This window comes from Malania oleifera, chromosome 2, assembly GCF_029873635.1.
Source record: "Malania oleifera isolate guangnan ecotype guangnan chromosome 2, ASM2987363v1, whole genome shotgun sequence".
Lineage (NCBI taxonomy): Eukaryota > Viridiplantae > Streptophyta > Magnoliopsida > Santalales > Ximeniaceae > Malania > Malania oleifera.
Genome location: NC_080418.1, coordinates 118,135,888 through 118,157,316, shown reverse-complemented (window position 1 = coordinate 118,157,316; position 21,429 = coordinate 118,135,888). Strand labels below are relative to the sequence as shown.

General features: G+C 34.1%; 1 protein-coding gene across 1 annotated transcript; it reads left to right on the top strand.

Moving 5' to 3' along the window:
* The first annotated feature begins 4,376 nt into the window (after positions 1-4,376).
* On the top strand, positions 4,377-6,473 carry LOC131148330 (scarecrow-like protein 14). Its single transcript, XM_058098045.1, has one exon. The coding sequence runs from the start codon at positions 4,377-4,379 to the stop codon at positions 6,471-6,473; it is 2,097 nt and encodes a 698-aa protein (XP_057954028.1).
* The last annotated feature ends 14,956 nt before the right edge of the window (positions 6,474-21,429 follow it).

Sequence of the window (21,429 nt, the reverse complement as noted above, 5' to 3'; positions counted from 1 at the left end):
AGATCTCCTCATCGTAATGATAAATCAAGAGGTCGGTCTAGGTCAGTTTCAAAAGAAGATATTAAGTGACACTATTGTCATAAGAAAGGGCATATGAAACAGGAGTGTAGAAAATTGAAATTTAAGGAGCAAACTAACAAGAAAAAATATGAGAAAAAGTATGAAGACACAACTTTAGTTGCATCTGATAGTGATTTATGGTTGTTTGTGATGAAAGTTGCATTAATTTGACAAGTCAAGAGACTAATTGGGTTATTGATTCCGGTGCGTCATTCCATATCACTTCTTGAGAAGATTTCTTCACTTCCTATTCCAAAAGAAGTCATGAAGTTGTTCAGATGGGAAATGAAGGTTTATAAAAAATTATTGGCATGGGAAATGTTTGCTTGGAAACAAATCTTGGATACAAATTGATGCTCAAAGATATGAGATATGTAACCGACATTCGCCTAAATTTGATATCTACCGGAAAGCTTGATGATGAAGGTTTTGACAATCATTTTGGTGATGGAAAATGGAAGCTCTCAAAGGGTAATTTGGTGGTGATTAAAGGCAAGAAGACTAGTATTCTTTACATGATGCAAGGTAAAATTGGTAATGATGTTGTGAATGCAATTGAGAGTCACTCTTCTACCGATTTGTGGCATAAGAAGATTGGGCACATGAGTGAAAAAAGAATGCAACTTTTTTTCAAAAAGAAGCTTCTACCCGGGATGAAAAGTACCCCTCTTAAATCTTGTGCTCATTGTTGGACCGGTAAGCAACATAAAACTCCTTTTCGTACAAAGTTGGTTACTAAAAAAATCTAATGTTCAACATTTGATACATTCCGATGTATATGGTCCTTTGAAATTTAAGTCTCGTGGTGGTGCACTTTACCTTGAAAACTAAAGATCAAGTTTTATATGAGTTCAGCATTTTCAAGTCAAAGTTGAAAGGGAGACCGAAAAGAAGGTGAATGTGTGCGCTTAGATAATGGTGGAGAGTACATTGGCACATTTGATGCATATTGTTATAGCCAAGGCATTAGACGTCAAAATACCATCAAGAAAATCCCTTAACAAAATGGAATTGTCGAAAGGATGAACCTCATCATAGTGGAGAGAATAAGATGTTTGCTCTCTTATGTGAAGTTGCCAAAATCATTTTGGAATGAAGCAATGAGGACGGCGGTGGACTTGATTAATTTTTCTCCTTCAACTCCTTTACTTGGTGAAGTTCCCAAAAAAATTTGGAAAGGTAATGATGTCACTTATGGTCACTTGAAAGTGTTTGATTTTTGGATATTTGTTCACATTACAAAAGATGAAAGATTCAAACTTGATGACAATACAAGACAATGTATTTTTCTTGGCTATGGGCATGATGAATTTGGATATAGATTGTGGGATCCAGTTGACAAGAAAGTTGTTAGAAGCCGAGATGTTGTATTTTTTGAAGATCAAACAATTGAAGATTTTAGCACGGTTGAGCAACCACAATCTAATGGGAATGATTTTGTTGACTTAGAGTCACCTTCTCCACCTTTGGCACATGATGAAAATTTGGAAGATGTTCATCAACCTCTTGAAGATGTTGGAAATGATGAAATTCCTAGTGATGTTGAAAATGAAAATGAGGAGGAGCAACAAGTTCAAGAGCAAGCTCCATTGAGAAGGTATTCAAGAGAGCCAAGACTTTCCACTAAATATCCATAAACTGATTATGTTATTCTAACGGATCAAGGGGAGCCCGAAAGCTATCAAGAAGTCATGAAACATGAAAATAAAGTTGAATGGATGAAGGCAATGCAAGAGAAAATGAAGTCTATAGTTGACAATCATACTCATGAATTGGTTAAACTTCCTCATGGAAAGAAAGTTTTGAAAAACAAATGGGTGTTTAGGTTGAAAAATGATGGAAATAATCTTCAGTACAAGGCTAGGCTTGTGGTAAAAGGCTTTGGTTAGAAAAAAGGAATTGACTTTGATGACATATTCTTACCGATTGTGAAGATGTCATCTATTCGAGTTGTTCTTGGCATGGCAACAAAATTGAATTTAGAAGTCTAGCAACTAGATGTAAAAACCACTTTCTTACATGGTGACTTAGAAGAAGAAATTTACATGGAACAACCAAAAGGCTTCAAACAAAAAGGGAAAGAGAATTTAGTGTGCAAATTAAAGAAAAGTTTGTATGGGTTAAAGCAAGCACTACAGAGATGGTACAAGAAATTTGATTCTTTCATTATTGATCATGGTTACTCAAAAACCTCTTCGGATGATTGTGTGTCTATGAAAAAAATTTCGGATGCTACTTATATTATTCTCTTACTCTATGTAGTTGATATGCTCGTTGTAGGACAAGACTTCTCCAAGATTGACAAGTTGAAGTTGGAGTTGAGCAAGTCTTTTGCTATGAAAGACTTGAGACCAACAAAGCAAATTCTTGGCATGAAAATTGTTCGTGATCGTGAAAATGAGCAAATTTGGTTGTTTCAAGAAAGGTACATTAAAAAAGGTGCTTGAGAGGTCAATATGGATAAAGCAAAACCCGTTGGTTGCCCACCTGCTAGTCATTTCAAGCTTAGTACAAAACAAAGTCCTACAAGTGAGAAAGACACAGTAGAGATGAAGAAAATCCCTTATGCTTCGGCCGTTGGTTCTTTAATGAATGCAATGGTTTGCACAAGATCAGATTTAGCTCATGCCGTTGGAGTTGTTAGTCGGTTTCACTTTGATCTGGGAAATAGGCACTGGTTAGTGGTTAAATGGTTCTCTGATACCTTGGAGGCACTTCAAAGGTGTGTTTGTGCTTTGAAAATGGTAAATCTCTGCTCTATGGATTCACAGATATCGACGTGGCCAGTGATTTTGATTCTAGAAAATCAACGTTGGGTTATTTGATGACTTTTACAGGGGGAGCTATGGCATGACAATCAAAATTACAAAAATGTGTTGCTCTATCTATTATGGAAGCCGAGTTTATTGTCATTACCGAAGCTTGCAAAGAATTGTTTTGGTTGAAAATATTCTTGAAAGAGTTGGGCATGGAACAAGCAAAGGTATGTTCCTTATTTTGATAGCCAAAGTGCAATTCATTTGAGTAAAAAAATTTTGTTAGAATTGGTGTATTCCCAAGAGGGGGGTGAATTGGGTATTAATTTTTTTTTGGCTAATTTAAACATTTTGCCGATTCACCACAAATCATATCTCATTCAAAGTAAAAGTGTGAATGTAACATAATTTAAGCAATGAAAAGAAGCGCACACATTTGCAGTATCGTATTTAAAATAAATGGGTGTATGCAAATAGTTATGACAATATATATGAACTTGCATACATATGCGGAAAACTAAGTGCAGAAATTTAAATAAGATAGGTAGAGAGAGAGACAGAGAGAGAGAGAGAGAGACACACACACACACACACACACACACAAAAAGATTTGTTATCGAGGTTCGGCCAAATCAACCTACGTCCCTGCCTTGGCCATACCCACCAAGGATTCCACTAACCCTGCTCACTAACAGGTGGAGTAGAAACTGTTTACAACCTTCTCCTTACTAGGCGAAGAATACCTCAGGTCACATTACAAGGTTGACCCCAACCTACACACCTCTCCTTACGAGGCGAGGAATACCCCAAGTCAATTATTAGGTTGAGCCGAACTGGTTTCCCTTGCGGGGTGGAGACTCTCCAGTTCAATTACAGGATGAACCCGACCGATCTCCCTTACGGGGCAGAGACTTCCCAGCAAATTGGGTTTTCGATTGTGCATAGATTTGTACTCTATTTTAGTTGGCTCTTAGAGCTTTGTTCTTAATATTTGGTGAGATCTTTCATTTTGTTACATTTGTTATACATTTTTGTATATTTTATAAGGCTTGTACCTTTTGTACCTACTTTGTATGAACTTTAGTGATAGGGCATTTGGACCGATGTGTCCCATGAACGTAACTCAATATTTGAGGAACCACGCTACTTTTCTTGTGTCCGACTTTATTTAATTTTTACATTACACCATTAATTTAATCATTCTTCCCAACAATAAGTGCAAACTTCAATAAAATTTTCTTCACTACCGCTCCACCTCAAAATAGTGCTGATTGACCATTCACATCTTTGACAAGCTCGGTCTTGGGGAACAAAAAGTCGCTTCATATAACATATTTTACCTCCTTTCTCTGTCTTCATCCTTTTCCCCCTCCTGGTTTCTCCTTAGTTTCTCCATTAAATAGTAACCCCAGCCTCTTCAACTTTCACTTCTCCCGCATCTACGCCGGTTCTTCTTATATATATCAGTTTTGAAGCCCATCTTATACAGTTTTGTATGGTGGGGTTTCTGAAACTTATTCCATCTCGAAGAAATTAAACTCCTTTGATCTCAATTAGTTCATGGATTTTCCTTCTCTTCCACCTGATCAGCAGGAGCCAGCTGATTGCTTGGCTCCGCCTTCCATGGTGAACCAACCCGAAGGAGACTCTGCCAATCGGCAACATTTTCCTGATACCATTTACAACGAAATGGCAGAGCTGCTCATGGAGGAGGACATGGCGGAAATATTCATCGACCCATTGGCTCTCCGAGTCGCCGAGGAATCATTGTACGAAGTTCTGGGTAAGCAGTATCCTCCTTCACCCGAAAAGTCCACGCCTTTCTGCTGTGTTCGTAGTAGCAACTCTGTTCTTCACTCCACTTCGGCATCCACCTCAAAAATGCCCATCAGTGGGAGCTCTGCCGCTGCGCCTATGGACCCTCATGTAAGTTCAACACCTTCATCTTCAAATCCTTTTATTAACCAGAACGAGTTCGTATTTATGTTTCAAAGAGGGGTACAGGAAGCTAGTAAGCTCCTTCCAAACATTGATTTGGAAAAGTCTAAGTGCACGTGGCTTCCAAAGTGCAAGGGCGGCGACGCCGGCGAGCCGGAGGCGAAGAATGATCACGAGTCATTGAGAGATGATGAGTCCATAATGTTGTTTAGGAGAGGGGTTGAGGAAGCTGGTAAATTCCTTCCAGTTATTGATTTGGGCAATTATAACTCTGCTCTGCCACCAGGATCCAAGGAGCTCGACGGTGGAACGGGGAAGAATAATCATGACAGGGAGGAAACAGATGCAGAAGAAGGAGGGAGGAGTAACAAGCAGCTGGCGGTTCGTGCGGGAGAGGAGGAGTTGTCGGAGATGCTCGAAAAGGTTTTTCTCTTTCCTGAGGAAGAGAAGGAGCAGCAGGCGTGTACTGCTGCTCATGAAGTTCAGCAGAATGGACAAAACATGTTGTTGCTTCAGAATAAGCAACCATGTGGCTTTAAGGTTGGGGTTCTCGCGAGGAAAAGGAGTAGTACACAAGTGGTGGATTTGAAGGCTCTTCTTTTTCTTTGTGCCCAGGCCATAAATGATACTGATTCGAAGGCTGCACATCAAATGTTGAAGGAGATTAGGCAGTACTCTTCTCCTTTTGGGGATGGAACTCAAAGGATTAGCCATTATTTTGCCGATGGTATTGAGGCACGATTGGCGGGAGTTGGGAATCAAATTTATAGTACCTGGTATTCTAAGACACCGTCGCCCGACGCTATGCTGAAATCTTATGGGGCATTTGCTTTGGCCTGCCCATTCAGAAGGATTAGTTTATATTTTGGGAACCATAACATTTTGGGTGTGACTAACGGAGCAACAAAGATTCACATCATAGATTTTGGTATTCAATTGGGATTCCAATGGCCCATCATTGTTCGGGATCTCTTAGCCAGAGTTGGTGGGCCTCCCAAACTTCGCATTACAGGACTTGAGATCCCTCTACCTAGATTTTGGAGAGCACAAAAAGTTGGGGAGATGGGACATCGCATGGCAAAGTATTTTAGGCGCTTTAATATTCCATTTGAGTACAATGCTATCGATAAGAAATGGGATACTATTCAAATTGAAGACCTTAAGATTGACAAAGACGAGGTCATTGCTGTAAATTGCCTATACCAATTTGAGAATAATCTACTTGATGACACAGTTGCCTCGAAGAGTCCAAGGAACATTGTTCTAAACTTAATCAAGAAGATGAATCCTAATATATTTATCCATGCTATTAATAATGGGTTATTCAATGACCCCTTCTTTCTCACTCGATTTCAGAAAGCATTCTACCACTACTCGACATTGTTTGATATGATGGATTCTACCTTACCCCGTGAAAATCCAGGAAGGATGATGTTTGAGCAAGAGATTTTTAGGCGTGACGTTATGAATATTATAGCATGTGAAGGTTTAGAAAGAGTTGTAAGGCCTGAAACATACAAGCATTGGCATGCTCGAAATATGAAGGTTGGGTTTAGGCCGCTTCCGCTAAATAGGGAACTCATGAAGACATTAAAGGAAAAGGTAATATCTAGCTACCACAAGGATTTTGTGATTGAGAAAGATGACCATTGGATGCTATTGGGATGGAAAGGCCAAATTTTACAAGCTCTCTCTTGTTGGGTTCTAAAGGAACCCTAGGGCATTTTTATATTGCATAACTATTGAACTATGAAATTGTTTCAAAGCTACTATACCTCATGTTCCATCACTGTGCTTTAAGAATGAAAATTTGAAGCAAAATGTATTCACTTTTCATCATGAAGAAATTGCAATTACATTTCACTGGCTAATTGGGTTATTTGTCCAGAGATTTTGCTAATATATATATTGTTTTTGGGTTCTTTCACATGTATTTAGCGAGGCTTGAGAACTAAAAAATCGTCCGCATTTTTTTTTTGTTTTAAATTTAAATAAATAACTAGCTACTCTATAGATTTATGTTGATTGTTAGGCGTATTCAAGGGTTGGCTAACGTTAAGCCAACAAGTGCACTCACCCCCACCAAATTTGTAAATGATAAAGACTATTCTAAAAAAAGTAACATTATTAATTCGATTGAATAATGTTAGAAAATTATTCTAAAATATTTTTTGAGTGACATTGCGTCAAACTCAAATTTTGTGACAATTTACCTTTGACTATTCATGTTTTGCTTAGTTTTAGGAATTTTGTCATCTACCATTAGTGTGAGACCACATGCATGATTGCTTTAGTATTTTCGAGAAAATGTTGTCAGCACAACTCATTATATTATCCATAAGCAACCTTTTATAAAGTTGGATGGTAAAGTGGCCAAAAAGGTTTGTACAAGTCATGAGGTTAATTAATCAACAGAAGGAATTCAAGAAGGCTTGAAAGAGTTTCAAGTGAAGATTCAGAGACTCTAAGAAGTAGTAAGAGTCAGATGCTTAAGGAATAACAAAACAAAGGACTAGGATCAAAGCATAGGGCTGACCTCGACCTTTACAACCAGGTCAAATTAATATAGGGCTGACTTCAACCTTTAACAACCAATCCTTATCGGGCTGGATTACTACCCCCCTCGAGCCACGCTTAGAATACAATAGATTTCTCAAACAAATTTGCGTACAACAAATATGCTTTTTAACTAAGCAGATTATGTACGAATCTAATCAATACACCACTGAATGATATGATAAGATAAGCTCAATGTGGTTTTAATATCTACTATTAAAGTTTTATGCAATTAAAGTAATCAGTATGAGAGAGTGTAAGTAATAGGATCTTTATGTTAAAATAATATTCTCAATCACAATGCACTAGCAAAGATCACATCCACACTTCAAATATCGCAATAAATATTTTTCTCAAGATAAATCACAAGAGATATTCAACAATGGTTTGTAAAAATTTATTTGATCTTTGTATTAAGAAAATAATCTCAATCACAAGATATAGCAGCAAAGATCACAAGCCCTCAAAAAAATATCTCGAAATATATTTCTCAAATATAAATACAAGAGATATTTTGAAAATGATTTGTAAAATATATTTAGCAGTCAAAATCCAATGTGAACTCCTTGAGTTATTGCAATGACGATGTAAAATTCAAAGGCTCAATGAAGTATTCCTAAGGAAAACTTATTAACAAAGTCTCCTAAGGAAACTTGAAGCTTTGCTCTTTAATAAAATAACTTCAATCAGTCAATAACAAGAGAGAGCTTAAGCCTTTGAGATGAATACTTAGTCACACTTACAAAAAGATTTAAGCAATAAAATCGAGTAAAAATGAGTGTAGGAGGCTTAAAAATGGAAGTAGGATATTTAGGAGGATTATTGCAAAAGAAGGGATATATATAAAATTCCCTAAAATTATAACCGTTTAAGACATATTAGTCATTTTAAGAAAATTTTAACTGAGGTTAGTAAAAATAAAAACGTTTTTAACCTCAGTAAAATTTGTCAACCCGAGAGCACTAGTCGGCCAAACTTAAGGTTCGGTTGACCAAGTAACATAGTTCGATCGACTGCTGAAAAATTGAACTGAGAGTTCGGTCGACCGTATTGAGGGTCTTAAAGGCGATTTTCCAATTTCGCACTGTTTGGTCAAGCAGGTGAAATTTGTACTCAATGGTTTGGTCGACCATGGCTTTGAGATTTTCCACGTGGGGGTTCGATCGACCAAGGCGTTGCCCATATATTTTTGGTCGATCGATCAAGTGATCAACTTGTTAACCCAAGGAAGTTCGGTCGACCAGGAAGTTGGAGAACATTTTTGGTCAGTCGGTTGAAGGGTCAAATTGTTGACCCGGTGGAGCTTCGGTCGATCAAAAATCTCAGTGTAACTGAGTTCGGTCGACCGAACATGTCATCCTTGGGCATTTCGGTCCTATTCCAATTATAATGTTGTCCTTATACATATAATGATTAATTTTAAGGCAATAGGGAACATTTTCATGCATAATAGTGTCCTATGGCCAGTCTAAGGGCTTTAAGAGCCAACCGAAAAAATTTGGCGTCGGCCGACCTTTGGTCGACCGAACGATGCCCTATGGTCATTTGGTTTCCCTATGGTCATTTGAATTTATCTACCATATAATGCATGTAATGCATTTAATTATTACAGACCAATTCCTATAAATTATTACAGACCCAAACGAAGAATTGAATTACAACACAACATGAAATAGTTTTCAGGGTCTTTAGGTCTTCGCTTCATGTGCCAACAACTTGATTTGCAAATATATACACCTGCACACAAACTAAATAGCCATCAAATATAATAAGTATTTGTCATTATCTAAACTGGGTGTTACCTATGAGGTCAACTTTTTTCCCCTTTTTGATGATGATAAATACACCATGCAAAAAGTGGGTATAGCCTAAAAAGGCTCCCCCTGACAATATGCATTATGTAAAAGTTTGTCAATACAAACTTCCATAGTTCTCTTGCTTGTTAGCTTGAGGTGAGGACGTAGGAAGGATTGACCGAACCTTGATAACAATATTGTTTCGTTCTCTCTCCCTTGCGCTTTATTTAATTTCTGCAATTTAAAATGCGCACATGTATGTTTAATTGTTTATTGTGTTGATCACACTACATACATGCTTTAAATACTTTCGTTAATTGGGATTGCTTAGGCAAACCCTAAGTTGCATAATATTGATTGTAATTTTGATTAAACCAAGGAAGAATTTTTTAAATACCCAATTCACCCTCCTCTATGGAATATACCAATTCCATCAATATTTATTAATTAAATATGTTAAAAATATTATTTTATTAAAATTTAGATTTTAATTTATATAATTACTTATTAATTTTATCAAATATTTATACTATTGAGAATTAAAAAGTTTAAAATTGAAAACAAGGCGCATTCAATTTTAGGTAACAAATAATTAAAGTAAATTAATATTTAAATTTAAAACCTATTCAAGTTTATTTAAAGACTTAAAATTTAATTTTAATAAATGTGATCAAAATAATTCAATATTTAGATTTAATGAACCAGCTTAATATAAATTTGAATTCAGTATTCAACGCTTAAAAAAAAAATTGAATTTTTAGAATTTGAGCAAAAAATAATACAATTGTATTTCTATTTTATTTTATCCAAATTTCTACAAACTCAAAGTCAAGACAGAGAAATATATTCTGGCAAAATAATGGACATGTCTTTATCATTTATTATGTAAATCATTCAAGCCTGCTTGGGAACAAACAAACATAAAATCCTTCATATTCCAAACAAAGTATTTTTTAGTCGTACCTGTATATATAAATATCAAGCACTAAAAATCTTCAACTTTGCCTTGTTCTCCTGGTCAACCACATCCAGCAGCACCGGATCCACGACGATGCGACTATCCACGCGCACCTTGAACCTCGGCCCCCACCACAGTAACTTCACCGTCCCCTCTATGTCCACCTTCGCGTCCAGCTCCATCTGCCGCCGCCCCACGTCGCCGATGAACTTCGACGCATACTGCGCCAGCTGCTGCCCGTCCAGCCGCGCCGACAGTCGCAGGATCTGGCACAAGTTCGATGCCTACGAGCCCACCTCCACCTGCTTTGAACCTAGCAGCGACTCCTCGTAGAAGATCAACATCACCGTTGCCGAGTACCTGATCAGGACCACGTTCGGGTTGCTGACGTGTAAGGTCAGGATTGACACTTTTCCATGTTTGAGTGCCTGAAAATGAGTTAGGTTTGTTGGCCAAGGCGATTTTCCAAAATGTCCGAGGTTCGGTCGCCTAAAACTAAGTTCATTCTACCGAACTGTCTAGTTCGGTCGCCCGAGGTGAAAATGAACATAAAGTTCAAGCGCCCGAGAATGTTGGAAAAAGTTAGGGTTTGAGTTCGATCGACTATGAACACTCAATTTGTGATGACCCAAAAATATATATATAATTAAAGTACAATAATAATAAAATAATAAAAATAGTCATTAAGTTAATATCAATACAGAAGTGTTTTTCTGTAGGATCTTTGATTTCATGTTTGATGCCTAAGAAAAACTTTGTTTTAGCGAGTGCTCAAAGACCATGGCGGCTCAGTCGCTCCCTGGAGGTCGACCTAGTCAAAATAGAATTTCATAGGATAGACAAGATAGACATTATTTGTACACGTAAATAAGTACATATACATAAAATAGTGTTTTGATAGAGATAATTTATAGAAATACATAGTAAGATAATAATAATAATATAGGTATCGTATGTGGGGCCCACAAGACTATGTGGGGGCCACATGAGTCTCAAAGTTATATGGGATTCACATGAGTCCTCAAGTTATGTAAGGCTCATAAAATCGTATAAGGATTATTGGAGTTACGTAGGACCCACTTGGGTCTCGAAGTTGTGTGGGGCCCACATGAGTTTTCAAAATTCAAATTTAATTCTTTTTTAAAAATAAATAATAAAATAAATAAATACTAAAAAAAGTTTAAAAGTAATAACAATGATAATAATGATTAAAAATAATAAAATAATAAAATAATTAATTAATTAATTAAAAATTTATTTAATGGGAATGGTGGCAAGCACTCCCACATGGCCTCCATCCCTATCCCATACTCAGCCTATACCTTACTCATCCTTTGCTCATTCGTTAATTTTAAAAAAATTATAATTTCACCCTTCTTTCCACACTTTTACAAATTCTACTTCTTTCCCAAAATTTTCCTATAAATAGGAAGCTTTCAACCTTCATTTTTCACAAAAAAATTCAAAGGAAGAGAATGATTAGTGAGTGAAAGAATTTGTCGTGGAGAAAGAATTTTTGAGTAAGTTCTCACTCACCCACTCTTTCTGATCTCATTTCTTTGAGATAGTTATTGTATTCGTAGTACAAGATAAAAGAAGAGGTAAGTAAATTTGATTATGTTAGGATTTTTATTTAAAATTTATACCCAAATTTATTTGTAAGTAAATTTGATTATGTTTGTTTTTTTTTATTTAAAATTCATACTCGAATTTATTTTGTAAGTAAATTTCAATTATGTTAGTTAGTTCCATAAAGTTTCCATGAGTTTTTTTTTACGTATATTTAATTATACCAGTTCTATCTTTAATATATTTGCATTTATTTTTTAGTTAAGAAATGTTCTAATCCTCTCGGGTAAATTTTCCGCATTTCTTTCTATTCAAAAAAAAATATTTATATATTTTTGATACAAAAATTGTGTGGCATGAGTTTATTTCTACGTTACATTTTTTCTATAAAAATATGAGTAAAGATGAGATTTTCACGATATTATTTTAAATTGCATAAATTATAATAAGATAATTTTAAAACCCCTTATGGCAACGAAAGTTCAAAGTTACAAATGTTCGGTACCGCAACTTAAAGTTTAAATGGATTAGAGTGCACCCACACTGTTTATAGAGTTGTTATTTATGTTAGTGGATTTCTCCTGAGTGCACACCTAGTTCCGGATTTGGACTTAATAAGGAAAATCTCACTTAATGTTTACGTACGTTGATTTAGTTTGGTCTGCCAGTTAGTTAAGTCCAATATTCGAACCGCACAATCCAATCATGGGGGTAAATATGACTTACGGCAAATAGGTCTAAGGGTGGTTTTTTATAATATATGTTTATACATATTTAATTACGTGTACAAAATTATTGATGATTTGAAGGAAAAGTGTAAGTTTACATGAAAATGATCATTCTTGTGCTTAAATGACGATCTAAAGAAAATGTATAAGGAAAAGTATATGTATGTTTATCATTAAATATTTATACAGTTTTAAAGTTAAAAGTTTAATTTAACAGTTATAGTATATGATTATAAAATTTTACTGTTGTAATTGATGACAAAAGTTTTATGCAGAGATTTTTAAATTTATATTTATTTTAGAAGCAATTTTGAAGTTATAGTATTAAATATTGTTTTACGAAATTTTTTAAAAACTCATTTTTGTCACACACTAATAATAATCTTATTTACTTACTGAGCATTGTCTCACTCCAATCATATTTTTATTTCAGATAACTCTAAAGGGCATGTCGGAAATCAGGCTTAACAAGCATGCAGGTGGGGATAGAAAAAATAAAGATTGATTAGAAATATTAGTATGATGTCAGATATTTATGCTTGTATAATTTTTCTTTTTTTGAAATAAATAATTGTAATATGAATAATTAGCGATCTGGTTTGATAATAATTGAGTTTATTTACTTCCGCTGTAAATCAATAGTAAAAAGTAAATATCCCAGACCCTTCGGGGTTAGGGTATTATACATTTCATTTGGGTTTGGTCGACCGAGGCAATTTTACCTTGCCTGGTTTGGTCGCTCGAAGCCTATACAATTTTGAGTTAATGTTCACACTTTAATCTAAATTCACCACCGATGACATGTGAGTTTAGTGGGGTCCTATGCCTAAATGTGTAGGAACCTAAGGGTCAATCTAAGGCTACCTGAGCATATAGGCCTATCATGCATGATGCAGTTATTACGGATCATATTACATTACAGTCCAAAATTATGAATATAAAAATTACAATTACAAATAAACACAATATTCTTCATTCTTCCTTCGAGTCACCATACGCCACCATGAGATAGGATTCTTTTCAATTTCATGTGTATAGTGAACCAGCATACAAGCAGAGGGCAAACATCAATACCAAGGTATTTGTCATTATCAAAATGGGATATGACCAATTAGGCCAACAACATCTTATGTTTTCAATCCCATTAAATTCAAGACCTTCTTTGCTAAAAGAGTTTCTTAGGGCCTCAAGAAGTTTTTCAAAGTTGTTTTGACCCTTGGTGAATTTATAAATAATTTTGGAGCTATCCTCCAATTTTCTTTCAAGTTCAGTCATTTTCAAATTCTTTTCTTTTTGCTAAGTGGAGTGAACATATTTTCCCATTTCAACAAGCTTTGACCAATTTTCACATTTTTTTTTCAAAAAATCAATTTCCTTGGTCATTTTATTTAGGAATTTTGACACGCGAATGCATTCATACTGCAATTTTTTATAAGTAGGCATGCTATCATCATCATAATCATCATCATCAGAATAATAAGAAAAGAAATATCAAGATGATAATACCTCATCATCGTGTGCCATCAAGCATGGGTTAGCAACCCTGGAGTCACTACCGTCAGTGTCTGAATCATTACTATTTTCTTGTCCCATGACGTGCCGGCTTTCATTGCTTTCTTCTTTTTCTTTGATTCCCTTTTAAGCAATGGGCAGTCTGGTTTGATATGCCCGATTTTGCTGCAATTGTAACATGTGGGAGCATTTAATTTTTCTTTTTTTTTTCTTGGTTCTCCCTTTTTAGATACTGAATCTTTGAACCTTCTATATAGTCTGTTATTCTTTCTCAAAAGCCTGCTAAATTTTCTGGTAAGCATAGACATGTCATTTCCTGATTCAGGTTCACTACAATCACTAGACATGTTAGTTGATTTTTCAAAGCAGTCACCTTCTTTATTTTATTTTGCTCATTTACTCTCTCATTAATGGTCAATTCGTATGTGATGAGTGACCCTATCAGTTCATCTAAGGACATTGCTTTTAAGTCTCTACCCTCAGCCATGGTAGTGGCCTTAGCTTCCCATACAAGTGGCAAGCCCCTAAGGATTTTCCTAATCATCTCATATGTGGGATATGTCTTTCCTAATGCATGTAGAGAGTTAATGATATGAGTGAAACATGTGTACATGCTCTGAATAGATTCACTAGTGTTCATCCTAAAAGTTTCATATTCACTAGTCAACATATCAATTCTACTGTCTTTAACATCTCTCATACCTTCATAAGTCACCTCTAACTTATCACAAATTTCCTTGGCAGTAGAACATACCATAACCATATTAAACTCATTTACATCAATTCCATAGTATAAAATATTCATTGCAGTTGCATTTATACTTACAGCTTTCATATCATCATCAGTATATTCTTCCTCTGTCTTAGGAACTCTAAACTCATCTTCAATTTTCATGGGAACAAAGTTTCCTTTAGATACAACTCTCCTCACCTTCCAATCAACAATTTGAAGGTATATGTGCATCCTTTGTTTCTAGAAGGTGTAATTCACACTGCTGAAAATAGGAGGGCGTGTGGAAGAGGGTCCCTTAGGAAAAGGGATTACAGTATGATGAGCCATTTTGATCTTTTTTCTGAAAAACGGTTAAGTCTAAGCAACTAGTTTCTGATACCAATTGTTGACTTTACAATAATCCCAAGAGAGGGATGAATTGGATATTTAAAAAATTTCTTTCCTAGGTCAACTAACCAGCAATAGGATTTCACAAACCTAGGGTCAATCTAGAATGTGTAAGAAGCAAGCCTATAAATACAACTGTAATTAATATGCTTTGAATAAATCAAGCAACCATGCACAGTATAGAAAAGCAAATGAAATAAGGATGACACCAGATATGTTATCGGGGTTTGACAAAAGTGCCTACGTCTCCGCCTATAGCTCGCAAGCCCAAGGATTGTACTAGAACTCACTTAACGGGTGGAGCAGCACCATATACAATTAGGTCAAATTATTGGGACTGACCTCAAACTTTACATACAATCCTACCGGGCTAAATTTTCACACTTCAGGTAGTGCATGGAATACAATAGATTAACAATACAAGTATCGTGTTCAAAACACGTGCTTCTCCAATAAGTAGATTTGTACCAAAATCAATCAATGCACATCAACCAGATAAGAACTATAAGCTCAGTGCAACAATGTGTAATAACTCTCAATCTAATGTCAATAAGCAATTAATTGTAGGAGTGCATTCGCAATCTATCTTTGAAACACTATATCAAAATATATCAATCACAAGTAGGTTTCCAAAGATTTCCAAAGAGTGCAATCAAAATACGTTAAAATGATTTTCTCAAAGTTTAAGCACAAGAGATATTAGTAGTATAAGCGTGTCAAAAAAATTTGTGTTTCACAATCACAAAACAAGCTTAGGAGTCTTGCACTACAAATGCCAAGACTCACAAGCTAAAAGGTTTCCCCACACAATTGATTTATTAATTAAATCAGGGGGAAGACCTTTGGCTAAACTCTCTATTAAAAATCAATCAAACAATCAAGGCCAAGAGAATTTAAGCTTTAGCAAGCAATGTAGAATGATTTAGAATACTCTCACTCAAATCTATTATGCGAGGGAATGATCAATGGAAGAGTATTTTGGCTTTGAGTATGAAGAAAAGCTCTCAAAAATTCAAAGAAAATTTTTTCTAATCAAATTACTAATCTATTATTAATCTTTGCAAATGAACTCATATTTATAGATACCCTTAAGATTTTGACCATTGGGGACATAAGGGTAATAATTAAAATTATTTTAAAACATGTTTAACCAAAATAACCCTATTTTACCCTTAATACATGCGGTAAAAAATTAGCCAACCTGAGACTTTCAGTTGCCTAAACCTTAGTTCGGTCGCCCGAGCAGACACATGAGAAAAAAGTGTATTTTTGATGTTCAGGTGCCCAGTGACTAGTTCAGTTGGCTGGTCTAGGCGATTTTCCAACATGTTTGAGGTTTGGTCACCTGAGCTTAAGTTCAATCTGCCGAACTTCAACATTCGGTCACCCGAGCTCAAAATAAACGTGAAGTTCGGGCACTTGTGAACAGTGGAAAAGTCCTCAATAAAATTTCAGTCGACCGAGAACACTTAGTTCATTTCAGTTTGGTCGCCCGACCTTTAGTCAACATTTTGACTTTCCACACTTTCGGTCGACCGAAGCGTTTTTAATGCACAAGTTCGATCACCCAAAGCCCTTTCCAATTTAGAACTTAAATCATATTTTTTATCCCTGATTGCACAGATAATAGTGGGGAATTTCATAAGTGTTCGTGTAAGGACCTAGGGTCTCATTAAGGTTGTTTTGAGCTTGTAGTTCCTACCTTGTATGACATGCATCAATTATTCCAGTCCTTGAATGATTAATATTACAGACCCGAATGAATTGAAATATAAATTACAACAATAAACACTTTGGGTCTTCATTTCCTTTCAAGTCCATGTACACCATATGATACTGTCAATTGATCCTGCACACAAACTCAAGCCAAACATTAAATATCAAGGTATTTGTCATAATCAAAACAGGGTATGACCTATAAGGTCAACATAAAGGTTTTGTTGTTTTAAATGGTTTTCTTATCAAAGGAGAAATTTTTTAGCTCTTTTGCTGATGACAAAGGGGAAAAAGGTTTATGAGCAAATTTTCTCATTTGGGGGAGAAGGTTTATAAGAAAAATTCTAAATTCTCATCCTTCACTTTTGGTATCTCCCAGCTCTTTTGTTATCCACATAATGGAAAATGATAAACATGATTTTCATGGCATAATTGTAATCATTTTTGGTATCATGTAAACTTTGTGCTTAATTGAATATTTTTTTTAAGACAGCTTCAAATATAGAATGCACATTAAACTAAATTGAACTTAAATAATCAACTTGAAAAGTTATGAAGTCTTCATTTTGTATATGCTTGAACTGTTTGAATAGGTTTATATGTCTGCCAGCACGAATGACCGATGTAAAATGGAAGCCAAAGAAGTTCTTAAAGCTCACATCTATTGGCGTATTCCATGATCATCAGAAGGGCAAAAGCTTGAAGACTTGTCTAATTTTCAATTGTAATAGTAATTAGGTTTCAATTGTGCATGCATATCTCATGATTTAATTTGAAGCTCACTAATGACCTTAGATTGACATTAGAAAACTCCAAGTTTCATGAAAAACCTTTTATCTAAAATGCTAAACTTATACAAAAGGTTTAAAGTGGGTATGAACTTAAAAGAAGACAAAAACTAAGTTTTTATTAAGGGTCAATCGACCAGCCTTATAGGCCTAGTCGACCGGACAGTGTAAATGGCCATAATTCAATTTTACAAAGGGCCCAATTGACCGGCCTCCTAAGCCCAATCGAACAATGCGTTCAAAAGGCCAAATTTGTAATTTCAAATGCCCGGTAGACCGGCCTCTTGCCTAGTCCATCAACCTTCATACGAAGGTTGATTTGGAAAATGGAATCATAGTGCCCAATAGACTGAAGCTCGCGAAAAGGAAAATCACCCTTTGGTCGGTCGACCAAACCTTGGGCCTATCGACCGAACCGCTCAGGTATTTCAAATTCTGGGCATATAACAGTCATAAAATTCAAAAATAAAATATTATTTTACTGCCCAACAGTCATACAATGGATAGAATTGATTTTTACCTATAAATATCAACCCCAATCACTTGGAGAAGGTTGAAGAATTAGTTATATATTTCTTGATTGTCTCCCTTATTTAAAACCCTATTTGAAAATCAAATCTTATTTCTCCTTCATTCTTCTTTTGAAAATTCTTTTTGGAGAAAATATTTTAAGGTGTTATTGGAGGGCTTGAGCTTATATTCACTTTCATATATATATATATATAGCTTGAAAGTCTCCTTATTCATTTGAAGATCAAAGTCCATATTTCTTCTATTCTTCTTATGAAAACATTTATGGAGAAAACTTTGTGAGTTTGTCAAGTAAGGTTTGAGTATATATTCACTTCATATATATTGCTTGATAGTCTTCTTTATTTATTTATTTATTTATTTTTTTTTTGGTAAAAGAGGATGACACTTCTATTTATTTATTAATATACCCTCACTTTTGGCGGACGAATACCGTGATTACACGATAAAACAAAAGGGAGAGTACATAAAAACCGTCCTAAAAAAATCAACACCAACAACCAACCAAACTAGGACAACAAAACTCAACATACCTAACAAAGACAATAAAAACATAAACACAACCAAAATCAAAACAAAATACATCAAATGAAACTCTAAAGTTGAACTAACTACAAACGGAAATGAGACCCCACCTATCCATCCGAAGAATACCTTTCATATAACATGGTAGGAGGTGTTGTTTTTCGTAAATTACATTATTTCTCATTTCTCCTTCTTTAGTAAGAAAATCAACCGCACTATTGTTTGATAGTCTTCTTGCTTTTAATTTCAAGGTCAATCATTTTAAGAGTAAACCCTAGTTTCACGTTTTAATTAGTGACATAAGAAAATCTCTTTTTACTAAGAGTGATAGATCCAATATTTTGCTCTTCTTTACTTGCATTCTATCAATACGAGTTAAAGTTTCTTGATGAAAATATAAACATATTATTAGTTGAATTTTAAAAGCACAAATACAAGACAACTATAAGTCTTTTGAATGTAAAAGAAGTAAGACAATTGTAACTAAGAATGAGTAATTGGCTTGCGATAAAATTCTATTTAGATACCCTTAAAATGATTATGGCCCATGCACTTGTTTTTGACAAGTACCATTATGCTTGTAATGTAAAAGAACTAGTGCAATTGTAACACAAGATTTGTACTAACTGTTTTATTGATCTTTGAAGAAATAAAATAAAATAAAAAATAATAACTATTTTCTACAACTAAATGGGTCCCAAAAATCTCTAAAAGATTGATAAACTTTATCGTCAACTCATTGACCTTATCTAAGATGCTGTGACAAAAAATTATATGAAAAATTTTTTTAACTAGTTTAAACCATCAACTATGTAATATATTCATTCTCCAAAACAAATTTTCAAATACACAATATCAATTAATTTTTTATATCTTATTTTCATAATTAAATCTAACTCCCTATGAGTTATTGTAATTCTCTAAATAAATATAAAAAGTAGTAAGAATTTTTATTGAAATAAAAAAATTATATAAAAATTAGAAAATATGCACAAAGAAAATGTCATTGATGATTAAAGTGGAATTTTTTGAAAAGTAAATGCACATTCAAAAAATACTTTTTAGAAATGCTTATCACTTATGTGAATAAAGTAGTGCTTGTTTTATACTTAAATAAGTAATTATTTTAAAATAAATACTTTTTAAATATACTTTTAAGAAAAATATTTTTTTAAAAAATATATATATAATAAGTAACCCCATACTATTCTGCAAGTATTTTTTAGATAAATATTTTTTTCTAAAAAAAATACTTTTTTTATAAGTAACGCAATTATGCAAGCAATCCCTACGAATTACTTATGAATTAATTATTAAAAAAAAAAGCACTTTAATAAAATAAAAATTATTTCAGTTATTTCAAAATCGTAGCCTAAAAGATATATTTTATCTGTTTTTTTCTTCTCTTGCTTTTAAAAAAATAAATATATATTTTCCACAAACCCTCAGAAAAAAAAATCAAAAATAAAAAAAAAGAGTGCTCTGGTCCTCCGGATCCGCCCACACGGTCTGTGTTCGAAGACTCATCTTAAAATCCCAAAATTGACCTCCATCGTGGGCCCCAACGTCACGAAACAGAAGGGCATTAAGGTCAATTCACAACATTTACTCAAGACACACGCCCCGGAAGCCACAATCTCTCTCTTTACTTTGAAAAGACAGCCTCTGAAGTTGCGTGGACTTCAAGATCAAACCGATACTCCCAAGTCCCAACGAGAAATGTTAGAAATGGAGTTGGAAAAGGTGAGAAGTTAGGGCTAGGAAATTTACTTTAAGTAGATGTTATCTTTACAGATAAGCTAAAGAGTTTTTAAATTGAAAACAAAATTTTTGTCCCTTGAGATAATTAATTCAATTGTTAAATAAAAGCTTTTGCACGGTATGAATTCATGCACCTATTCTTTTATTTATTATTATTTTTCCTTCTTGATAAAAACATTAACCTCCTTTTCATAAATTTTGAAAAGACGAAATTTAAATAATACTCCTTACATCTTTATCCCATTTTTCTATACGAGGATCACTAATTCATCAAAATTAATTCTTATAATTAATTAAATTATTTATTCTTTTAAGTAAGTTAAAAACATAATGAAAAATTGGAAAGCACCTTTTCCTAATGGGCATATCTGTCAACAAGAGGGAAATGTTTTTAATTTTACTTTTCATTTTTAGTTCTTGGCTAAGAAGGAGAGGTTGGATTTTTGGAAGGGGGCATATCTCGTGCGCATAAGATACAATGGTGGAAATAAATATCAAGCACTAAAATAAATAATATTTATTTACACATCATAAATAAATAATATTTAAAGAAAATAAATTGGATGCTCGAATGAGAGAGTGGTAAGGTGGCTTTGGGAGGAGATTGTTTTTTCTTAAAATTTTTACACATCATAAATAAATAATAAAGAAAATAAATTTTAACAAATCAAAATTTCTCTTCAATTTCTTAAAATCAAAACTCTAAAAAAAAATTGGAATTTTGGACCACTTGAATTACCAAACTCTTGGTCTTTTTGTGATTCCAAATATGGATGATTAATCATAGAATTAATTTCAATAATATTATGAATATGTACATATGATATAAATTTATTTGCGATGGAAAAATAATAACTTACTTATAATATATGTAAACAAAAATGTAACACGGTATATATATTTCTATAATTTTGATAAATATTAATTAAAATTAATTCTATGATTCTCGTGGAGAAAAATTATATTGTATAGTATATATTTATTAAATTTTAAAAATAATTCCAATCATTTTTACTCATGACTGATAGTTGGGGTAATAAATCCTTCTAATGGTATTCCTAGAATGACACGTGGCAAATCTCACTACCATAAAAGAATATACTTTTTGATTTATT

What these genes read in the sequence shown, in the direction of transcription:
- LOC131148330 (XM_058098045.1), top strand. Translation starts at nt 4,377, where the DNA reads ATGGATTTTCCTTCTCTTCCACCTGATCAGCAGGAGCCAGCTGATTGC.